This window comes from Lissotriton helveticus, chromosome 7 (assembly GCF_964261635.1).
Source record: "Lissotriton helveticus chromosome 7, aLisHel1.1, whole genome shotgun sequence".
In the NCBI taxonomy this organism is placed as follows: domain Eukaryota; kingdom Metazoa; phylum Chordata; class Amphibia; order Caudata; family Salamandridae; genus Lissotriton; species Lissotriton helveticus.
The window spans coordinates 1,809,632,181-1,809,656,952 of NC_136068.1; the positions used below are offsets into that span (position 1 = coordinate 1,809,632,181).

Below are 24,772 nucleotides of genomic sequence, written 5' to 3' on the forward strand. Positions count from 1 at the left end.
GGTAGCCATTGAAAATCTGGCCAAGAATTGGCTCCTTCTTCCTTGAAGAAGTAGGCCTTGGCACCCCTGTGTGTAAAGAGCACACTGGAGGGTGAGCTGGCCTCATCAGACTAGAGCTGCCTTCACAATACATCCTGCTCTGCAGGTTCTTTCTTCATTTAAATCTTCATGTAAACTCTCGGTCCTTCCCCAGCACAGAGAAGATGAACGGTACCTGTGCTGAGGGAATGGACACGTTGGGGCGAGCGTGCTCAACTATTTATTGGGTGCCTTTTTCTCCAGAGGTAATTTTACCTTTTGATTAGCACATGGTGTAAATTTACTGACAGTACACAGTGTAATGGCCACGATTAAAGGACAGATTTTGGCAATCGAGAACAGGTAGTTTCACCTGAGAGGCGGGCGAGGAGGTGGAAGATGAGGGCAGGGTGTGCCAGGGAAAGCATTTCTCAATCTAATTATGCAAACTGGGGATCTCCCAACATATACACCAGGGAATAAATAGCCCGCTCTACAGCACCCTGTGGCAGACGGCGATCAGATCCTCAGCAGCGTCACATCAAGCTTCAAACTCTTCGTCACCATGAAGGCACTCCTTGCAAGCCTCAGCATCCTCTTTGCTTTCATATCTAGAGGTCAGTTTCATCCCTCAGATTTTGGACCTCTGCAGTGCACAGATGTGATATTTTATGTAGTCAGCAGTGGTTTCTTCCATGATTTTCTTGGTATGTGTGCCATGGTAAGAATTGACCCGGGGAGATATTGCTACATGCCTTTCTATTGGATAAGATGTTTTCTCGGTTCAATTACAGGATCATTGATTGATGCACTTAGAGATGTTCATTTCTTGATTATTTGACTAACACATCTTTAATTTGTCAACTTGAGAGGTCCTTGGAGGGGAAAAGCAGATTGTTTACGATAAACTCCTGCACACCTCCAGAGCTTTTTGGATTGTCAGGCACACGTTTTAGGTTCCAGTCACTGGCAGCACAAATGCGTCAACTGACACTGCCCAGAGGAATTCTGCCATCTTGCATGAAAAGCTGAATTATTCCAGATTATAGGCACTTTAGTATCTGGTTTTTCACAGGACAGATAGGGCCATCCAGCCTGCCTCTTTCACTGCCTGCTCTCACTATCCTGAGATGAACTATTTTCATGACATTTTGGGGCAGATTTACAAGCTCCATGCAACACATTTACGCCACCGTTGCATCACTTCTGTGACGCAGCGGCGGCATAAATCATGTACCATGCTGCGCCGTATTTACAACGTGACCCATCTAGGGAGATAAATGTGACGCATCTAGAGACATGTTGTAAACCCCTGCGCCACAAGAAACCTGCGTCAGGTTTCATGTGGGCGTTCCAGCGCAGGGTGGGAGTTCCCTCGCAGGTACGCCTTATAAAAGTGACGCAGTGAAATCTACAAGATTTCACGGAGTCACTTTTATGGCCGTGCTGCGTCTAAACCCTGCGCCTGCTTGATGCAGGTGTAAGGATTGACGCAGCATGTGAGGTATAGGGCAGCCCAGAGCCTTGCTGGAGCCGCGTTGCGCTTGCGAAGCGACTCCAGCAATGCGCCGCATTTCCGCCGGGAGATGCGACAAGCATCTGCCCATCCATGCGCCACAGCGCGCCGCATTGTAAATGCGCCACATCAGTGGGGGCGCATGGGTAGGCAGATGCGTCGCAACTCTTCTGACGCATCCCTGCTGATTATCAAGGATGCGGCAGAAGTTGTAAATTTGCCAGCTTGTTTGTAATCCATCAACTTCTTTAAAATGAGTAACCTGTATCCAAAATACTCCATCCAAGCTGGTTTCTGGTGAACCTGTGGTTGTATTTCAAAATATCACCGACAGAAATATCGTCTGGGATAGATATTTATTCCTGACTCTTCTGTAAACATATATTGTCTCAATGTTCTTGTTTTCCTCCAGACAACTCAGGCCCCCTGCTGTTAGTGTTGCAGGTTTTCATAATCGACGTCACAGTGCGTCAACCCCCGTGCCCAGGTTTCAGCCCTTGGGTGTCTTTGCACACAAGTATGATTCGGTACTTAAATAGCCCTGCAGAATAACGCACGGCTATGCATTGTGTGGGAGACAGCCGAGGAGAAAAAGTCCTCTTGTTTTCCTTCATGTGCTTTGATAAACAAGCTCCCATGTGTGCCGCCTGAAGAAGCTCGGACGCCCATGAATCGCCCCAATGAAAAATGAAAACGTCTTTGAGCTTTTCTTAACTTTCTGTGGTTTTTCTACTTTGAGTGCTTTACATTTTCCTCATAGACAAAGAAAGAATCTTGATTTCTAACCTGTTTGAAATATTTCCTAAATGCATTAGGATTTATTCCAGGCTCCCGACAAAAGCCAGCACCGAGTCTATCAAATGAGATAGTTACTTCATCTGGGCAATAGTTTCACCTTTTTAGTAGGAGAGACCTTAATACAGCAATTAACAACTCAACAAAGAGTCTGCATCTAAGCTTAGTTGCCACAAGTTGCAGCATTATTTTAGCTACATTTTATAATGTTTTTTTTAATGTACACATTGAGCAGCAGAGGGTAAATTATGTGGCAAAACCTGTTGATTCACAGTTATGCTGAAATAAATCCGCACAGCAAAAACCAGCTTTTTCCAGCGGCATTAGCTATTAAAATGTAATCCATGTACTCGACCACTCATGCACTCGTTAATTCACCAACTCAAACATTGCTGTATTCATTCAACTATTGAAGAGTTATATTATATTCACTAACTCATCCATCGGCACAGCAGCACTTAAGCTGATAACAGCCAATCCTATGGGCAACCCAGTGCTTGGCTATGCTTTTCTTCTGTTCAAGTAGCAATAAGATATATTTTTTCGGTGGTGGGCATTTGGTACATTAATCCGTTGTGCATTTCCTCCCCCATCTTAATAAATTAATGAATGAGTACTTTTTCTTGCAGGAGAGTCACTGAGCTGCGAAGTTTGTGCGAATCTCAATGGCACAACATGTTCTGGCAACCAGACCGTCTGTGAAGGCTACGCAACCAGGTGCGACAGCACCTACCTGGAGTTCACATACGGTAGGTGTCACGCAGCCGCACACCAGGGCTGCGGTATAGGGTCCCTGTTGTGTGGATAACAGGTGCAACACAGCAGTGTGGGGTGCTTCTTTGAAAGGTAGACGGGGTGTCAAGGGGCCTGTCTGATGAGGTGGGGGTGGGCGGGAGAGAGGCCATTGAGGCAGAAACTGGATGCTTTGGTCTTGTGTAAAAAAGGGAAATGTAGTCCAGGAAACCAAAACTCTTTGTTGACAGAGATAATCTGAGGGGTTATGGGAGGCAAATGGATGGCAGGGTCAATCCATGGGTCACTAGTATAGAGAAGAAACATGAAGCTCCAATCACAGGGAGCAATGGTTAAAGATGGGAAGGTGCAGGTCCAATCACAGTCCTCCATTTAAAATAATAAGATGAAGATCCTATCAAAGTGCCTTGGTGTAGACCTTGGCATGGCACAGGTCCAATCCCAGCACTCCATAGAAAATAATACGATGAGGCCGCTACCATGAGGTGCATCTCCATTCACTGCTAGTCACAGAAAGTAATACGATGACAGTCCTAGCAAGTGTCACAGTAAAGAGAATGGCATTATATTGGAACATCTGTATGCTCCAGAGATACACTAACTGAAGACAAAGGTCCAATCACAGCCATTTATGCAAAATAACAAGATGAGGGTCCTACCACAAATTCTTGGTTTAGACAATGAGATGATACATGTCCAATCTCACCCCTCCGGAGAAAATGATAGAATTGTTTCCTGTGGAAAATAATAAGAAGAAGGTCCAAACAAAAGTTTCTCAATATAGGCAATGGGATGGTATAGCTTTAATTTGATGCCCCAGTGATATCCTATGAGACGGTGAAGGTCCAAGAACTGTACACTACATAAAAAAATAGGAAAAAATAAAACCAGCACTCCTTAATAGATAAAGGGAAGATGAAGCCCTATTCTCAGTGTCCAATAGAGAAGAACCATCCAATCACAAGACCACATTAAAGGAAATGGAAAGATCAGAGGTTTTCATAAAGTCAATGTTAGACAGTGGGAAAGTAAATATTCAGTCACTGACCTGCTCCCTCAGCACTCCCTAATTGATGATGGGAAATACTTAGAGCCAATGGCATGTCTCTGTTACAAATTACTGGAAGAGACTCATTCATTGAATGGAGTTCGTGTATAGTGCTAATCTAATCGCAGGACCACAACAGGGACCAGTCTTCTAAAAGATCCATGAACTCAACTGCAAGGATACTTGACAGTTAATAGGGAATTACAGGTCCAAACAATTCCCAGAGACTACAACTATTAAGGCCATGGTCCACCACAGAAGTCCCTGGTTGACAATAGTACATTAGGGATGTAGGGCCATATGTATCAAGCCGTTTTTGAATCGCAATGGCCGAAATTCGGAGAATTTCGGCGTTTGCGACTCGCAAACGGCCGTTTTGCATGTTTTGGGATGTTTGAAACATTCCCAAAATAAGGAATTGCAAAGTTGTGCGATTCCTTATTTTCCATAGTGTTGGACCTGCGATGGGCAAGTCCAGCACAAAGGGGGTAGCTTGGCTCAAGTGACAAGGCAAGTGAAGGCTGTAGTGTTAAGCCGGCTCTGACCCAATAATAACTCCCTGCACACCACACAAAAAGAAGGACACCACACCACTGTTATAGAAAAATACGTTTCGTTTATGTAAAAGTTCTCTGGGTTTGAAGGAAGTTCACTTAGGTAATCACATTCACATTTCTTACATGGGTTTGATTAGCTGTGTACTGGTTTCTCAGGAATAAATAGTTGGACTCTAATAAATAAATATACTGGATAAATATCAGGATTCAATACATTAGAATAAATATCAGCAATGACTGGAATACATATCAGCAATGACTGGAATAAATATCAGCAATGACTGGAATAAATATCAGCAATGACTGGAATAAATATCAGCAATGACTGGAATAAATATCAGCAATGACTGGAATAAATATCACAGGGTCATTCTGGTACCGCTGCCACCAATTAATCACTTTCAGGGTAACCACATTACGTTTGTCATTCAATGCGGAATGCGTGTTCTTACAGTTTTTGAAGTGTTCACAGGTTCGGGCTCTCTGGGCACAAGATACGCGTGATAATCCCTTTGTTGCACTCACAACTCATTGCGCGTATATCTGGAAGATAAAGGCATAAAATGACTATGGCAATTACACTCCGCGGTCAGCCGGTTCAATGCTACTGCTGCCGGAGGAGTCTGTGCGCTTCTGTCAGCGCAGGCGGGGTTTCCGAAGGCGGCTCCAGTTCACGAGTCTTGGGACCGTCGAACGGGCTGCCGGAGGGGCCAAAACACCTGCGCGCACAGTTCAAAATGAGACCGCATCACAGTTCCACAACAACGCGGCAACTTCAGGGGTAGAGACGGCCCACCTCACTTCGGCGGCGCCGGTAAGCGCTCCAGTCAGTATGGCACTTCTCCCAAGAGCGAAGGGGGGTTCCAGGGGCTCCGCGATCCCCCCTCCGAGCTCACTCACGGGGGGGTTCCCGCCCACACACCAGCTCCCAAGTCACTCAGGCAGGGCAGAGACAGTAATCTCACCCCAATGAAGGCCAGCCTTTCCCCGCCCCAGCGCAGCACCTCACCTTCTATCCACAAACAGCGCGTCGACGGCGGTGGGTTTGGAGACGTCCGAACGCCCGCCAGGAGGCACTTAAGTTGAAGGTGGCACTTTAAGAGTTGCGGTTGCGATCTCACCACTGGGGGGCGGGGAGGCTCTAACTATGGCCAAAGTCTCTGAAGGGCAATTGGGCACTCGCTGACCAGGCGCTGAAGGCTAGAGGACACTGCTCAAGCTTCTGACTGGAACGCCAGTCAGGGTCCACGCCAGCAACCTCTGCTGCTCTTCTGCCTGAACTATCAGCTGCCTCAGGGGGTTAACAGGGCAGGTGTCAATCTGGGGTCAAGTCCTCTTCTTCTGGTGTTCTTTGATCATTCTTCTCCAACATGGCCGCCAGGGACTGGGCCTTTTATAGCCAGTGCCCTAGGATGCCAGCACGAGCCAGAAGGTTCTAGAACCTTCCCTGGCTATGTCAATGACATGGCCCTTTCAAGGTATCTTTTTGGTCATTAGGAGCCACCGTACTGGGCTTCCTAAGGCAGCCATTTTGTGTACTTGTAACTCCTGAGGGGATTCCTGTCAGGTTTGCAGGTTACACAAAGTGCGCCAAAACCTTCAAAGGGTCAGAGGTCAGAGGGGCTCCAATGGGAGTCACTCTCATAGGGGACAATGGTGTCCACCATTTTAGAGTTGACAAACCCAGTTGGTTATGCCACCGGTTCCGTCAGGCGCCTTGTACATAGGTGCCAGGAACTTGGTGAGCAACTGGGCATCAAAGAGCATCTAGCCCCATGGGACAACACACAAAAAGGTCCTGGTAGACAAAGAAAAAGCGACAAATTTTAGGAGGCACGGGGGAACAAAATAAATCATAGTGTGAGGGGACTCTCAGAAGCAGACAGGTCTAACACATAGTATTTAGGGAATCGCAATTTTGAGATTCCTTAAATGCTATGTATGTAGCATTTTTGGCTTGCGAATTTTGGTTAAGAATTCGCAAATTACCACCAACTTGTAGTTGATGGTAACTTGCAAATTCTTCCAAAAATGCACAATTTGGCATTTTTAAAGGTGGCATGTGATGCACACACATGCCCATAGGGCATGTATGTGCGCCATATGCACACACACATGTTCTTTTCAGGGGTGCAGCAGGGTGTCTTTGAGACACCCCTGCACCCTTGCAATAATTCTCAAATTGCGATTAGCAAATTGCGAATTCGCAAATTGAGAATTATTTTGCATTCATTCCTATGGGCCTCCTGGCCCATAGGAATGCATTGGAAATTATTCCTTAATTGCGAATTCGCAAAATGCGAATTCGCAAATAAGGAAGATTAAGGAATCGCTAAAAAATAGCGATTTTTTTCATACATACCATTTTGCAATTCCTAAATAGCGATTTAGGAATTGCAAAATAGTTTGTTGATAGATATGGCCCGTAATCATAGGGCCCAGTGACAGACAGCATTGAGCTAATGGAAAAATATCCTACAATGAAACAAATCCTGAACATTTAGAAGATGTGTATGGCCTTTGAAAGAGCAGCATGATGCAATTTAAGGCTAGTTTAAGAACAGATAGGGGGTGGATACTTACATGGCAGGGCACCCAGGACAAATGGATACACAATGGTAAAAAAAAATAATCTTACAATGATTATATACACTAGGGGTTTCTACATGTTCCTGTCTCTTTGCTTTTTCTCTAAACCAGAAATTAAGTGTTTGTGTGCTTGTCTCCCAGCAGTCAGAATATCATCCAGTGATATGTAAACTAAGAGAGTATTCATGAGAGACTCATGAGAAACATAAAATAACATAAACCATATCCTTACATAATTAGTATGCATAATTTTTATTTCCTGATCTTTGTATTGTTTTTTTAGATACTACCCCAACCAGTGCTTACTTTTGTAAATAATAATGTTCTTAGGAGACTGCCGCCAGCCATGATGTAAGCTGGAGTTACCAAACACTAAGGTTGTCGACTCTTGAACCCATCTGTTGCTTCTTTCTTTCACCACCCTACACTTACGGACTCCTTATTTCGCTCTTGCAGACTCTTTTCATCCCTACTTTCTCACCTTATCTCTGTTTTACAATGTACTGCATCCTATTCTTTTCTTCCTCTCTCTATCTTGCATGGAAATAAATTCCCCATTCCAAAAAAATGAGCAGTGGTACCTCCAGCAGATGCACAGAGTGCAATATGCTAGTTTTTAACTATTGTTGCGTGCGAAGAGTGGACGGTGTGTAGGCATCTCAGGAAGATCTGCAGCTCCCACAGCAGGAATAATAAACTTCAGGTAATTTTCCCTCACCTCTGGGATACTGGCAGTCAGTCAGACATCAGCCTTGGTTTCACAGCAGTCTTTCAAGTATTCTGCAGAGCACTCTCTTCACTGGTCATAAAGGACTTGGTACTGGAACAAGGTGGAGTGGTTTGAGTCACATTGTCATACACATTTTCTAGATAGGGGATGTGGATCCCCTGGCTCAAGCAATAGGACTTGGTTAGTGGTGGGTCTTATTTCAAGTTTTGCCTTTAGGCTGCTCTCCAGACACAGACTTAGTGTAGAGTGGTGCTTCTCGTAGTAGATAGCTCTATGGCTTTCCTTCTAAGTGGAGCACTCAGCACACAGACACAATGAGGTATAAGGTATTTCCATCTGGCTGTCATCTGTTCAACTGAAGTAGTATAAATCAACAGACAAAGGGGCAGGATTGACCTAGAAATGCCCTCAACCCACACAACAGAACTCTACTCCCACACCTCCCTTATACCATCAAACAAATGGCAGTGTTCAAGAAAAGTAATCAGCAGTCCCTTAATATAAAAAGGCTTTAGGAAAATCTCGAAGGTAGGCCTGTCTCCGACCTCCCCACTTCTGGGTCTGGATCACCACTCAACAAGCAAATGAATGTAGGCACTACAATATCACCATCGCCATTTATCTGACTATGCCGGGACAAGGGTATCCAACATGGATCCCACTAGCTCAAATATACACTCAGCCCAACTATTAAACTTGTTACATGCACTACCCATGCACACACTCTTGACATACACAGAGGGTGCCAGTTCAACGTTTCAAGCATACACATAGCAGCAGAACTTTACTTGCTCTTAGCCAAATGTAATTAGAATTACAAGCAAGACAATGGCAGATATTTAAAATATATATAACAAATAACTTCAGTGAAAACTCACACTTAAAAGCAGGGTTATCACTGATGAACAAGGAACTGTTTAGAGGTGGATGTGAAGAATGTCAACAGGGTTGGTGCCTTGACTCAAAGTGAAGGCTGTCCCAGTGGCCCATGCTATATGCTGTGTTGGGTGGAAGCAAAATGGAAATGACTATTTAGCAGGTCAATGGATGACACCGGCAGACAACTGTGTATGTGTATATTTTGGATTTTGGTTTTGGAAAAACAATTGATTAGCAAGACAGCTGAAGCTGTTTCAAAAGTCTGATGTATGGTATCTGTATGCACTGGGAAACAACCATTACAACGCAACTTTTACAACGCACTACCATTACAACGAAACTTTTACAACGCAAAAACTATTACAACGCATGTATTTACAACGCATGTTTTTACAACGCAGGTACCTTTACAACGCATACCATTACAACGTAAGTATTGGTAAGTATATAATTATATTTTAAATTTTATATGTTTGGGTTTTTTAAGGGGTATTTTTAGGGTTCAGGGTCAGTTTTCAGTTTTTGGGTAAAGGGGCATTTTTAGGGTTCAGGGTCAGTTTTCAGTTTTTGGGTAAAGGGGTATTTTTAGGGTTCAGGGTCAGTTTTCAGTTTTTGGGTAAAGGGGCATTTTTAGGGTTCAGGGTTAGTTTTTAGTTTTTGGGTAAAGGGGTATTTTTAGGGTTCAGGGTCAGTTTTCAGTTTTTGGGTAAAGGGGTATTTTTAGGGTTCAGGGTCAGTTTTCAGTTTTTGGGTAAAGGGGTATTTTTAGGGTTCAGGGTCAGTTTTCAGTTTTTGGGTAAAGGGGTATTTTTAGGGTTCAGGGTCAGTTTTCAGTTTTTGGGTAAAGGAGTATTTTTAGGGTTCAGGGTCAGTTTTGGGTTTTTGGGGTACAGGGGTATTTTTAGGGTTCAGGGTCAATTTTGGGTTTTTGGGTAAAGGGGTATTTTTAGGGTTCAGGGTCAGTTTTGGGTTTTTGGGGTACAGGGGTATTTTTAGGGTTCAGGGTCAGTTTGGGGTTTTTGGGTACAGGGGTATTTTTAGGGGTCAGGGTCAGTTTGGGGTTTTTGGGGTACAGAGGTATAAGGTAAAAATAAAATTAAATTAAATTAAAATTAAATCAATTAAATTAAATTAAATTAAATTAAATTAAATTAAATTAAATTATATTATTTTCAATTATTTTAAATAAAAAAAAATAATATATACTTACCAATACTTACGTTGTAATGGTATGCGTTGTAAAAGTACCTGCGTTGTAAAAACATGCGTTGTAAATACATGCGTTGTAAAAGTTTTTGCGTTGTAAAAAATTCGTTGTAATGGCATGCGTTGTAAAAGTATGAGTTGTAACGTCATACATCCATATGCACTATGCTCAGGATAGGGACAATAGTCCTATGAACACTGTGAAGGCATGTTTGTGGTGCCTTTCAGGAAACAGGACAGGGCCAGAACCTCACATTGTAGAATATATTTTTAGGACTCTGCACACATTTAGATTAGAGTGACAGCAGGGCTGAAATAAAATTCTGGATACCAAATAAGAATGCAGGCAACCACTTTGGACAGTAGGACATTCATGCAAGCCAAGGAAATGGCATTCCTGTACCAACATGTGAAAATAATGTATCATTTAAAAAAAGAAATAGGAAAAATGATGAATGGAGCTGAAAATAGCTGCCTACAAAGAAAACCAGCGGGAGTTTGCCACTCACAGTGGGTTCGGCCCATGACCTGGTTAAAGACCAAGCCCTGTTGCCAATGCCCACTGCAACCAGCCAAAAGGTTCACTACTCATTGCGATGATTTGGGTCCAGGACCGAACCACAGGCTCATCCTTTTACCTTACTCGCAGAGCTCATGCTCAAAAGCCATGCGCACCATGGATTGGGTGCCAGTGAGGGTTTGAGTTAGTGCAGGGCATGACAGACACTGAGTCTCTGTTGCCCATCCAAACTAAACATGGAAAACAGTTGTGCCCAGCAGGACTTGGCTTCCCAGCGTTGGTTGGGTGCTGATCCTGCCTTCCTAGAGCAGGATCTGTGCAAGCCTTGCCACAGGCCAGCTCCTGCAGCCCACCCACAACTGTGCACCTCTATCACACTGAAAAGGCTTTTTTTGGTTTGCCTCTATGTTGTTTTGATAGCCTCATCCTGTTAGTTTGACTTGCCTATGCAATGATTGTGGGGCATTGAGATCCAAGTCAAGACTCCCTTTCTTTGCTCACTGGGGTCACTGACTGTCTTTCAAAAATACTTTATTTGCTATTTTTAGACTTGTTTTATTGAGAAGACAACGATATATGTTTTAATGATGTTTTCTAAGCTTGTATTATGCTTCTATGGCTGTCTTACTGCCAAAATAAAGTATTATACGGTTCTGATCTGATCTGATTTGCCAATACCTTTTTACTCCAAGAATAAATATGTCCTGAAGTGGCAGTTTCTTGGCATTGTGAACTATGGAATGCCATGCTAATTTTCTTGAAGATCCATGGAGGGAGAAAAAGTTAAGGGGGGGTGGTCTAAATTGTACTGTTTTACAATTTCTGCGACTGTATGAATCTTTGCTCGATCAAAAAGCAATGAACGGATTGACTGCAAACTTGGCATGAAAGTAGAACTTTAGTCAAAAACTGTGTTCTCCTTGATTTGGTGTAAATCTGGAGCAAGAAGTATTTAAAATAGTTTATGGATAAGGATGTTAATAGTTTTGAATATCGCTACTCGCGATTTAGAGAATTGTGAATCCTATCCATTACATTTGAGTCAAAAAAATTGAGAAAAAAACCTTACAATTTCATGGGGTAGGTAAGAGCAGTATTAGAGCTGCCTACCCCTTTGGGAGTGCTGGGGGCAGAAACAAGACAAAAACATACTTTATGGGTGTTCTACAGAGCATAGAATTATGCCAATGGATAATTCAGCCTGCTTTAGAAATGTACCCTTTTTTTTCTCCTTTGGGAAAATATTTTCACCTTGGCTAAACTGATCTACGCCATCATGGAAGGTGAGTAATGCTATGACCATTTCCAGGGCTAAAAATGATTTGATCAGAGTTTGGAATATCCACAAATGTACAAGTTTGTGGCACTTTCCAAACTAGGAAGACTAACCACGCCCTGTTTTGCACACTTTAGACCCCTTGTATGACATTTGTACTGGTATTAAAAAACATTTATACACATTGCTGATGTTAATACCTTAGCACCCTCAATTGTCACAAGAAGGCTTACCTGGCAAGCTATATACGGTTCTGCAGTGGACTAATGCATCTACTCCAAGAATCTTTGTTTGTCCTCCTGATGACAGGGTCAAATTTGAACAGGTCTACTCAGCCTTTCATCTTCTAAGATTGATAAAGGGAGTACCATTGAGTTGGGTAGTAATAAATGTCTCTTATACAGATCCAAGATGACCCCAAGGAGTGAATGTGTGCTTTACAAACACAGATTATGGTATCTGCAGAAAGTTGCAAAGAGGTGGCTAAAAGCCGTCTCTGTAGGAGAGAGCAGCACAGCCTGTTTGTTTTGATCGAGCATTGATTAGCTGGGCATTCTTCAACATGGAAATGTGTTTTATTGGCTTTTTAAGCTGGGTAGCCTTATTGACTTTGTGTTTCCACAGATGGCCAAACAACATCCATGACCTTCAAAGGCTGTGCAGAGAACCAGAACTGCAGCAACTACTTCCTGAGTGAGAGCATCAGAGGCTTCCAGTTCCGGATGTGGAAGAGCTACTGTGAGCAGGAAAACTGCAACACAAAAGATCTAGTTGGTAAGTGGATATCAAATATTATACTGTACTTACCTTAAAGGGTAATGACTCAAAAAATTCTCTTTTTCATTTCAAATTATTTGAAGAGCTCAGACCTGTAAAACATTGAGCCTTTGAGGCTGATCCAGAAGAAACAGAAGTAAGAGCCCCATTCTTCCATGGTCCTCCCTTAACAGAAGATCTAGGTGAAGCCACAATTCAAGACCTAAAGGGTCTGGTGACCTCATCAAAAGACAACACTGAGCCAGTTCACCACAAATGACCATCAATCAGTGCTGGTCTTAGACAGGAGGTTTCAATGACCCTTGGTACTTCTTCAGTGGGTGAAATTCCTCTGCCTTCATGCCTACTGCCCACACCAACCCACGAGGACACACATTTTATTTTCATTGGCTTATGGGAGCAAGACAATGTGTAACTCCCCTTCCACCACGGCCTCTGTGATTTCATCACTCTCATCTGTGGCATGCACCCATCCTCTTCTTTTTCTTTGTGTTGCGTCTGCCCATGAGTCTGGGCATATCTAATGTAATGTGAACAGTACTGCTCAAACCTTTTGCGGATACATAAGAAGACCCAGTACTTAATTTGTATAACAATAAGTGCCAGGATTCTTGTCAGGAGACCAATGCAGCTTGTACCACCCAATGGAAGTGTCAGCGCTGCAAATGACAATTCAGAACTTTAAACATAAAAGTTACTAATATCTGCCCCCAAAGGTAATCTTTTATCATCTAGATGATAGGCCTTAGTCATTTTAACGTTTATAGAATTATTAAACAACTGTTGTTGACTTCATCACAAAATTAGGCGAAGAGCACCACCAAGTGGCTGAAAGGCAAATGTGCTGATGTTGACAATTTAAATACCGATGCCGGCTACTGGAAACCACCGGTTCAAATTAAGCACAAAGAAGACCCATCATACTTCCCCAAAAATTAGCTATGTACAACTGCTGTGGTATCTCCTACAATATCTGAGTTTTCTTTCATTATATTGTCAACAAAATTCAGCACCATTAATTGAGGGACCGTAGATCTCAATGTGACAATTTGCTTCTCTGTTCTAGCTAATCTCACATAGTTTAACATAATGTGTTGTGCTTTTATTAGACTGTGTCCCTAACTATATTTGATTCACACTGCGTGTGAAAATATAATTGGGTTAGGGAGGCAGAGTCATGGAGATATTGCACTGCTTCAAATGTATAACATTTAGTAGGTACAAACCTATAATGGCTGCCCAGAGGTTTTCGGAGTGTCTGTGCATTTGAGAAATGCACTGCCCTTTCCCCTTACAGATTAGAATGATTACATGTGTATTTACATAAAAATGGTGCTCACTTACAGGCACACTCATCTGTGTTGGTACACGTAGAAACAAGCATGCATGCACAGAAATGACAAATGAACATCCCCCACACAAACACTTTTATGTGAAGCGCGGTTGCCTGATATTCTGCTAGGTGTTCATGGTATATAAAAAGGAGTAGGTCTAATATAGGCCTTAGTACCATAGTGTAAGTGACCTGAGTAAGTATCCATCCCACCGGAAAATGCACAGAATAAAGTCAGGTTTACCCAAACCAAAGTTTAATTTCCTTTTCTCTGCCTCAACAGTACCGCCCAGGAACAACACGCCCAACGGAGTGCGATGCCCCGTGTGTCATGCTGAAAACGCCACTACCTGCCAGGCTAATGAAACCATGGAGTGCACCGGCCTAGAGACCAAATGTATGGACTTTGGAGGAAAGATACGCCAATATGGTATGCTAACCCATCCTGATTTTAGGGGTATTTGACTAAGAATGGGATTTGTATGAGAAGTGGTCACCTACATACTGTTAGTCAGGCAGGAATGTGATCAAAGCGCATGATTTAAAGCGAGATGAAACACAGGGAGTCATAGAGGGAACTAAGGTAAAGAGTCTGAGTCCGGTTTTCCTTATGAAAGAAGCAGACAGGTTTCAAAGAACATTACCTTCTTCCCAGAACCCACAGGTTTGGCCACAGAATGGCTCTATCTACTAAAAGACATGGTTCACCATGAGAAATGCTGTGCTTTTACTTTGAACAGTGCCCACAGGCAAGGCCCACAGGCAAGGACCTTTCTTAAAAGCACTGAGTGGCAGGAACAGGATTACCTCTCAGAGATATATTTATTGATTCACATCTGTACCTTTTAATCTTTTGAGGACATGTTCCTCCTCCTCATATGGAAACTCCTAAATAGAGTCAGATCATTGGGGAGGAATGATGTCTGATTATAGCGCAAAGTGGAAGAAGAACCTCTACCTGGTATCCCAAACTCAGGGGACATTTAAATTTCTACACTTAGTTTTTGGTAATATTGAGTTGTTTATGGAGAAGGCGGGGGCTGTAGCTAGTGCATGGAATCAATAGAGATGTAAGAGGAATACATACTGCTGTGTATGTGGACAATCAGTGTGTAGTGTTGTTTTGCATGCGCAGAATTGTGTTACACGTCCTTTTCTCGTCAAATGTTATCTTGTAAATTCCAGAGAAATATTTCAAAAATTCGAGGGAAGCATGTAACTATTAAACAGGGTATATCTGGAAAAACATGTGGAAAAGACTTATATTCTAGTTTCCTTTCATTGAGAATACCTCTTTCACAATCCATATTCATTGGCTAAGGTTTAGTGGATTCAGTGACGTGGCCAAGCCAATGTCCTTGATGTCAGGCGTGGTAAGCCACACCTCCAGCCCTTCTCTTGACCCATCTTTTTTTCTCTTTATAGACAAGATCTTCACAGTTGCCTCCAAGAACTGTGTCAATGAAGACCCTTGTAAACAACCAATAATGTACTGTTCAGATGGTCCAGCAGTAGAGATTGAGCACTTCAGCTGTTCCGACGGTGAGAAATATTCCTAAAGCAACGGCTTGTCAACATCTCCAGATCAGCAATTGGCTTCCTTTCCACTGCAAAAAAGTACCGCCTTAGACTTCTGTATCTATTGAGTATGCTCTTCTAGACGTATTGTATCTTGGTCAACCAGCCATTGACCTCTTGTATCATGCCATTTTACATACATTGATTTTAGCACAATCTGCCAACGTCATTGCATCTAAGTACAGCCATGGTCGTCATTTACAACATGCTACTAATGATTGGTTTGGAAGAAATGGTCAGTGATTGTCACACTTTTATCATGTATTTTCTTTGATAAATTTGCCAGGGCATATGCTATCAATGTATAGGTTTCCACGTGATGTGCTCCCTTCACGAAGACATGTGAAGTTAATATTGATTGGAAATGGATGTAATGCACACATGAGGACATGTGTCATACAGAATAGAAAGGATGTTGATTTCAAGCACGGAATAAGTGGCGGAAAGTCAAGTATTTGTACTAACAGCAGTATGCCCTATCATTTGTGATGGGATGATGAATCCACCATTGCAGACCCCATTCCATGAAACTAAGGGTTCAATCAAGCTTTGGAGCCATTCTTTTCAAGTTTACGTCTTTAATTTGCTCCCACACATTTATTTGGGATTCATAGATGTATCTTGGCAGCTGGCAGTCTGAATTTTTTGGGAGTTCAAATATATTTGAAATGAAATAATTCAAATATATTTGAAAGGGATATTCCTTTCAATCTAACTTACAGACTGGAGTCGGCCAGAAACTCACATTGTCCTCAAAGTTTACTGTCTGGCTTATTTAAAAGCTTTCCACACCCAGTGGGTGAGCAAAGGTATAAGGAAGATGATGCCTCAATACTGACCAGCCAGAAATTGCAGCAGCATGCCTCTGTGAAGGACAATAAAAGTTAGTCTGGTTATATTAGTTTTGAAAACTCCATCATCTCCCTTGGAGTGAAGGCTTTGGCAAAACTAGCAGACCAAGATGCAGTACGATCAAACACTAACTTTTAAACATAGGTTGCTATTCTGTAAAGTCATCACAGGTCTGCTTTGTACTGTGACATGCAAAAGGATGTTTTTATTGTTCTTTAGTCCTTTGGGCTTGAGGCACTTTTACTGGCAATCCACAGATGAGCTGACCTGGTAAACCTAGAAGACGTTAATGCAGCAATCTGCATGGTTTATTTGCTATTGTAATTTCTAGTAATGGAACACTTCTGGAACACAGAGCTGCTCTAAATAGTGGCATTACACTCCTGTTTGTCTGACGCCATGATGTTCATTTGAAAAAATATGAAAATTATAATCTGCAATCTGTTTTGAATTTTTCCCTATATATTGATGCCCAGTTTTGGGTGATAGGATGAACTTTACAATAAAAATACAAATGGAAGGATGGGTTTCCTGGACTTTCTTCACAGGGGTGTGACCCTCTTTCTCAGAATACTCCACAAATAAAGTTGTGTTGCTATAATCACATGTACAACTAAAATCCACATTCCGGAAATATTTATAACTCTCAGTGTGCTCACTGAAATTATTGTGCCAGGGGACTTCATTACATTTTAAAGGGGGTCATCTAGTTTAGAGAAAAACAGTTCACTTTGCCCAGTGTTGCAAAACAATCACCAGCAATAGGCACTGTAGAATGTTGTTTTGATTGATGATGTCATTTGGGGTTTTTAGATATATACTGTGACATCACTCAGCAATGACCTCTTCGAAATCACATGCAACTCATTTGAACAAGATTTTAGACTCATAAATAAGTAGTAGTTGGCATCCTTTTTCACACAGCAAGAACAGATACATTAACTGTGGTTCACATAACATTAGTAGAAATCTGAATTTTTCAACATCTAGAAAATAACTATTTTAGTGATTGTTATTTTTTATTATTATTACTATTATTATTATTACAGTTCTAGAGAACACTGTTACCTAGGAATGTGTCCTAGTATTGATATTTCTCATAATTAGATGATTGCAGCTTGAACATAGTTTATAGAGCCAGGTTTTAAACCTTTTCTGAACTTTATTAGGCCAGAACTGAAATAAAGTGAGATAGGCAGCTTGATCCAGATATATCCCACCTGGGTCGAAAAGGCCCAGCCACCAATTCAGGTATGAGTAAACTTTGATACCACTAAAATATTTCCATCTGAAGAGTGTAATGTGCTCATTTGACACTACTGCTGTAGTTTTGTCTGTAGGTATAGAGGTCAAACTCCATTAAAGCTTTTATGCACCGGACATAAGGATTACAAAATAATCCTTTTGGGTACCAACAATGATGGAAGGTGGTTTATGAGTCGTATTAAGTAGGGACCTACCACTAGTAATAAATCCACAATCAAAATGTAAGGTACAGTCAAGGTCTCAATAAATAATTCCATTGCACAAACCTTGGTAGCTGGGTGTGAGTCGGTTGGCTTAACTTAGGAGAAAGGCGTGTAAAGCATTTAAAAACACTAATACATTAAATACGTAAGACACAATACACACTAAAAATACAACACCAGATTATACAAATAGGAAATATTTTTATGATTAAAATGACACCACCAGATCATACATCCAATGTAGGGAACCGGAGATATACATTCTTAAAAATGTGCCAGTTTGAGACATCTGGTCATTCTTAACTGTGACAAAGTCAAAGTTTCAGGCTGACCACGATGGAGCGTGGTCAGATACAGTGTGTTGTAGGCCCCAGTCAAGTTCATACCTTCTGACTTAGTCACTTGTTTTAGCTTTTTCTCTAGGCAACGTGAGGGTCTCCTCAACAGGCTTGGTTTGGGTTCCATGGCGGCGGCTTAGTCCAGCAGGAGGCCTCGGTGCATTTCTGAAAGTCTCTGCAATGATGAAAAGTTCTGGTGTTCAGCGGGCGAAACCTGGATTTCAGGCCAGCTCACGGTTCAACATCGTCACATCTTCTGAAGTACCCGTTACTCAAATTTCTTCAGATAGTGGACCGAAAAGGGGAGCTAATATTGCCTATGGGAGAAGTGTTGGCAGGACCTTCTTTAAGAAATGATCTACGACCACTTTTTATCAATTGGGGAAACCACACCCTCTGAAAGGGAGTGATTTCAAATGACAGAAAGTGGTTCTTTTATAGCTGCCAAATGTTGCCGGTGGGAAGAAAGTCCAGTAGTGAGCCTGACGAATGCATGTTGAATGCATGCTTGACCAAGGACCATGCATTAAGTGAAGCTCACATTAACATATTCTATCCATGACTGTGCATTTTGACATTTTTGGAAGTACAGGTTTTGGTAGAGTTCCCGAACCATTACCAGTTAGAGGTTTCAAACTAACCCTCTGCTTCATTGCTACCTCCCTGAAGAGGAAGAGGTTACATAGAACCGTTAGTTCAATTATCCTATTAATTGTACAAAATCAGTGCTTCACTTGATGCTCAAAAACTTTAAACATTTTGCCACCCAGTTTATAACTGGATCCAAAGAATACAAAGCTCCCCATTCCAGGAAAGTTGATGGCTGGGTATACTGTCAGCATAGCTGTCACAGTACGTGGACAGGCACAGACAGACTTACCTATGACATGCCTGCAAGGCGCCCGCCACACGGCTACTCTCCAGTCCACCTTAAGTAGTTGAGACCATGGCCACACACGGGAACGATAGAGTGCCAAATAATACACCTACTTCAGTCCGAGAGAAGAGATAGAAAGTGCACAGAATAGACAAATAGTAATGATTCCTGTGGAGCGTATTTTGTGGTAATGAAGGAGATTGCAACTAGTGTTACTGAGTGCAAGGTACCTAACAGCTCAAGGGTGAAAGCATTAAAGTACACATGTGTAGGATAAGAAGTTTCGTATTTATAAAACTAAATGGTAACAGAATCTTTAGTAACTATAGGCTCAGCAGCAAATGAGTAGCAGCAGAAAAAACTGACAGTTCAAGTTGTCTAAGATGCACAGCAATTACAATATGGTAGTGCATCAATCCACCTTAAGTTAACTAGAAGATCCTGGTTATCCATGGGAATGATATAGCGCCAACCTAAATGGCATCTAGCAAGGTGTCCCAAGTAATGGTGGAAGGACTATCAAAGCTATTTTCAATTCCAGTTTTGCCCAAATCTTTGGTAGTAGGCCCACTTCTATATCATTCAAGATGCTTCCTTTCATTTTGTATTGAATAAAATAGAGCTGCCTTTGATCTAGCAGAGCTGTGGCTTACATTATATAACAAAAACAATGCTCCAACACGATTTCAATTAAATGGAGATTACTATTGATCCAAACACATTTTTGGCAAACACAAAGGCCCTGAATAATAGTGTAGGCGACAATTTGCACACCTGATAAATAACCATACTATAATGTACGTTATTCATCAGGTGTGAAAAATAGCAATGATTAAAAGTTTTTGTGAAATAACAAATTTTAGTATCTAATGCACCAAAATCTGCAAGACAGAGTAAATACTGTATTCTCTTTCCTTGTACAATTAAGGCATTTATTTTGTAATTTGAAACCATGTGTAAACAGGGGTTTACACATATGTATCTATACACTGAAACATCATAATCAGACTCCAAATGTTAAAAAATCAGGACAAACTACAGCCCAAGTGACCATTTAATGTTTGCAATTAGTCAAAAACACATTTCCAAAATGGAAATCATTTGACAGTATACATAGAATATTTATATACATAAAAAGGACAAGCAGACTGTGCACAATGTCCCAAAGGAAGGAACCACATAAACGTGGAAATACCCACATTGAACAGGAGCCCTTTCAATGTATGCCTGCCTGAGAACACATAACCTTTGCAATGCATCAGAATACACAAGCTCTTTGTAATTAACCAACATTAAATTGAGTTCTAAAAGTGGCAACGCTGTTTCGAACCCAATTGAAGTATGGGGTTCTCTTCAGGACAACATAATGTAGGGGATACTTGAGGGTAGAGTCGTCACACTATAAGTGAAGACTTAGGGTATTTAAAGGAGTTTACAGTAACAACCGCAAAGTGCACATAATGAATTAATGGGCTATCCTGATGTGGTCTCAACTTATAAATACTGATTATACCCCTACGAAAGGGCAATAACCCTTACTAGTCAAAACATAAAAACACAGAAAAAACACATGCCCAACCACAAAATAAATGTCTTTCAAAGAAAGGAAAAGGAGAATGAAAGTGTCATTTTTAATTCTTCCTGAAGGGGCCAATAAAATGTAAATTTGTTATACATGGTAGCAGTAAGAAACACTTGACTAACATTATCTGCTTGAGTTTTGTTGTTTAGGAATGTCACTGAAATATTGTTTCTTCTTTCTTCTGCTTTTTTCAGTTTTGTGGTTTTTGGTGTAAAAATGCAGGGTTTAGAAGCATGTTTTAGGTCTTGTTTTGTTGAAACATTTTATAAACTGTAGATAATCAAGAAATATCAAAATCATATTTGATATATCGTCTACATTTGATAGTTGCACTGATAGATTAAATGGCTGGTTTCATAAGACTCATTCCCAATATATACCATCACATTTACCCACAGAGAATGGGTAAAATCCCCTGACACATCTGCCGCTTTACTAGCAAGTCAGTCTAGATTGTGGGTGTATTGCTAAACACCCCAGGCTTCAAACATTCAATGCAAGGGGTAGTGACAGGTGTATTTGAAAGGAGTGCTGTCACCCAGCATGTAAGATAGTGGTAAAAACATAACACTAGACTTTTGGAAAACATGGAATGCAGTGAGTGTCAATTAGAATGCTGCCGTAAAAAGTTATTACTAAGTTCAACAAAGATTGCAGTGATATTGTTTATATTTGCAATTACTCAGCTACGTACATTAAAAAAGTTGAATGATTTCCTGTCCAAATCGATACCTGTTAAGAAATCCTTGCTACTTTCTAGAAGGTGTGCTAAAAGCATCTTTACAATCTTCAGAATTAATAAAGAATGCTATTGACATTTTAGTCCATTCTGATGAACAGTTTTTTTATGCGTGGAAACTAAAATACAAATATTTCTAATTTTGTGCTTTGTGTGTCATCAAAGAAAGAGTCATAATTTAGCTAGGGGTTCTCAGTCAATGAGGCAGTGAATGATATATTATCCATGTGACAACCATTTACCGAAGTTTTGCTGAAAGGCAAGAAACGTGAGGATCTTTGGTCGCATATTGATAGAGATGTGAAAAAGTGCAGTCCACTGCATTCTTAGATTTTTATAGGGAAACATGACTGCTGTAGTGAATATAAGGAAAACACCCTTGTCTACCAAGTAGCATAACTGGTGTAGATGAGAAACAACTCCTGGAGTAGGCTGGGCAACATGTTTAATGATTTTGGCACTTGATAAGCAAAGAAATGTTGAGGAGAAATTCTGGAAAATCTATTTTACAATGTATGAGAGATGGCATGCAATACTGCACAGAAATGTCCCTTCAACAACCATGGCATTTGAAGTCAATGAAACTTCACTTTGGTACTCTGCACAAGTTCTAGATCCCTTCCATAAAGGAGAATTTTCTTCAGACTTTCAAAAGTGCTGCCTCATTTTTTACCACTTCAATATATCCTAGGGCATATGCACCCAGTTCAATGCATTTGTTGCAGAACCTGTCCCAAAGAACCGCAAACTTCATGTGTACCAGTATTGGCATGGAAAGCTATTTCAGTGGCCAGAGTTAGCAAATTGTCAACTGGCTGTTTTGGTGTTACCTGGCATTGTATGGTGCACTACAATATGTTTGATTTGTAGAAATGCATTTGGACCTCATATACACTGTACCTACACTGTCTTTGCACAATGCACTATCAATGCTGCAAGCAATAATAAAAGCAAAACGCTCCATAAACACCGAAAAAACACTGTTTCTGTTTTTGATGGTACGAAAATGTGTAACCACTGATAACCACTGTTTTTTAAGGTTTTGAAAACACTGAAATAGCCCCACTAGATTTTACAAAAAAAGAGAAACTGAAGACAGGAAAGCCTATGAATTGTAAAAGCTTGCAAATAACATGGACCCTTTCCTGAGCACTAACTACAAAAATAAAGGCACCAAGAGTGATGATTGAATTGTACTTACTCGAGAGGTGGACGGCCAACTGAGTAGTTGCTGGAGGAAATCAGCCTACTGGCTGGCAAATACTGCAAGAGCACAAAATATCAAGCACATGCTGGCTGGGAAGTGCAGAGAGGTGCAGTGCCCCTTCACTATCAACAGAGCGTAAAATACTTCATGAGCCAGACATTTCAGATACACACAGCCACATTTTCCAGAGAAAGCATGCACTGTCACTCTCACGGTGGGTGACATTTTGGCCTTGTATTTAACGGCTGGGACCACATGTATCCAAGTTCCATTTTGTATTCCCTTAATAGTGAAGTTTAGGTAATCACTATTTAGGGAATACAAAATGGTTTGTAAGAAAATAGCAATACTCTAATAGCGATTGCCACAGAGTCACATTTGTAATTAGGGAATTGCTATTAGGAACTGCTGCTTCTTTCCTTCCTATGGGCATAAAGGCCTATAGGGGTAAATGGTTTTGCATTATCTAATTTGTGATTCCAATAATATACCAGTGCACATCCAAAAAAAAGTCACTTTTATCCCTTGTGCGATTTAGCACTATCTTGTCACTAAGGGGTCCATTATGATGTTGGGCGGAGACTCCCTGCAGGGGCCCGTTGCGGGCCCCCTGGGAGTACGTGGCTTGGGGGGTTGCACATGGGGGGTACCTATGGTACCCCCCGCATTTCAAAGTGCAACATGGCAGGCACCGCGCGGTGCCTGTCATGTTGCACTTTGAAACGCAAAACGTGCACTTTACACATGGCAGCGGGCGGAGATTTCTGCTCCGCCCGCCGCAATTGCACCCATACAGGATGCGCCCGCCTGTGTGGCGGGCGCATCCTAATGCCCTGATCGGGACCCCCGCCCTTAAGGCGGGCGGTCCCGAGTCCCGATGTGATGGCGGGCGGACTAAGTCCGCCCGTCATCATAATGGACCCCTTAATGTCCTTTCTCAAAAGCGACATCCAATAGCCATATGATGTTGATAATTCAATCTTTATTTCTCAGTCGGCAATGATCCACAGCCGATGTGCGTTTCGCCCCGTTCGGGCTTTCTCAAGGCTCTTAACTTGCGTATTGCACACAATTCCTTTTAGTGTATATCACTGGTGTGTCCAAGCAACCGGTATTTCCTAGATAGCTGTGTCACTATTCTGTAGTTGTCATTCTTATTGCCACAACGAGGTATAATATGTAGATCTTCCACCCAGTAGCGATGTTATGGAACCATGATACGTTCCATTTCTCCTTGAAATCAACAAAGGTCTGTTCTAAACGCCATCCCTGCAATCGCTGGTAATTGCGGCCGTGCATTTGTGGTCCATCCACCAATTTATAATGGGGTGATCAGAGCACATGTGCAACAGAGGCTGGTGGCTACTGCTGCGCCATTTTGAGTCTGACTGCCAGACTCCGAATCAGTCCCTCAGATGGGACAAGCATAATCCCGAGGTAACAGAGCAATATACAGGTAATGAACACTCACAATTGATAGCATCAGAAATACAAGGAGAAGCTAGAATGATAAATAACATGGCTAGAATTCCAAGCTCATGGGCAGTGACAGTAAGCTTGCCAGAGTAAGGGTGGTGTAGACGAACAACAAATTCCAATCTCCACAGGATGTGGCTCTGGTATTCTATGATTTCTAAAACACAATATAGAGCCCTTGGGTCTAAACGCGTGACCAAAAGAAGAGTATACACATCCAGGTGGAGTCTCTTAAGCCCCTAGGGAAGTCCCTTTATTAGGACAAAATCCCTCACCCACCGCAGGGGACATGCTTCCTCATTGGAATTCTGCTTGTAATGGGAAAACCTAGTCCCGCCACGGGTGCAAACCCCCTCTCTGAGAGGGAGGAGCTTAGGGATGTTTTTGTTCCTAATTATAAGGTATACTAAAACCAGCAATGAGAGGTACTAAACTCAGTTGGATGGAGGGCGCAGTGCAAAGGAAAATAATCACGAAAAACATGAATTTAAAACTAGCTACCAGTTACGTAATCTACCTTCATTAACATGTCCTGGGGCAGGATTAATAACAGAGCACATGCAGGGATAAATTATGCCAGTGAGTTGGCGACGACAAAAAGGTAGGTCTACATGTTTCAGCCTGTTGACCCTTGTAAAAAGTGTTGCAGCTTTTGTC

The 24,772-nt window shown here is 41.7% G+C and overlaps 1 protein-coding gene across 1 annotated transcript; it reads left to right on the forward strand.

Annotated features, from left to right (window-relative positions):
* The first annotated feature begins 531 nt into the window (after positions 1-531).
* LOC144770797 (phospholipase A2 inhibitor and Ly6/PLAUR domain-containing protein-like) lies at positions 532-16,947 on the forward strand. The gene is made up of 5 exons (XM_078655556.1): positions 532-635; positions 2,959-3,078; positions 12,512-12,661; positions 14,281-14,427; positions 15,423-16,947. The coding sequence occupies exons 1-5, from the start codon at positions 584-586 to the stop codon at positions 15,554-15,556; spliced, it is 603 nt and encodes a 200-aa protein (XP_078511682.1). The 5' UTR covers positions 532-583; the 3' UTR covers positions 15,557-16,947.
* The last annotated feature ends 7,825 nt before the right edge of the window (positions 16,948-24,772 follow it).

What these genes read in the sequence shown, in the direction of transcription:
- LOC144770797 (XM_078655556.1), top strand. Translation starts at nt 584, where the DNA reads ATGAAGGCACTCCTTGCAAGCCTCAGCATCCTCTTTGCTTTCATATCT. An exon ending in CTTTGCTTTCATATCTAGAG is followed by an intron (nt 636 to 2,958) that starts GTCAGTTTCATC and finishes TTTTTCTTGCAG; the next exon opens with GAGAGTCACTGAGCTGCGAA. An exon ending in CAACACAAAAGATCTAGTTG is followed by an intron (nt 12,662 to 14,280) that starts GTAAGTGGATAT and finishes CTGCCTCAACAG; the next exon opens with TACCGCCCAGGAACAACACG.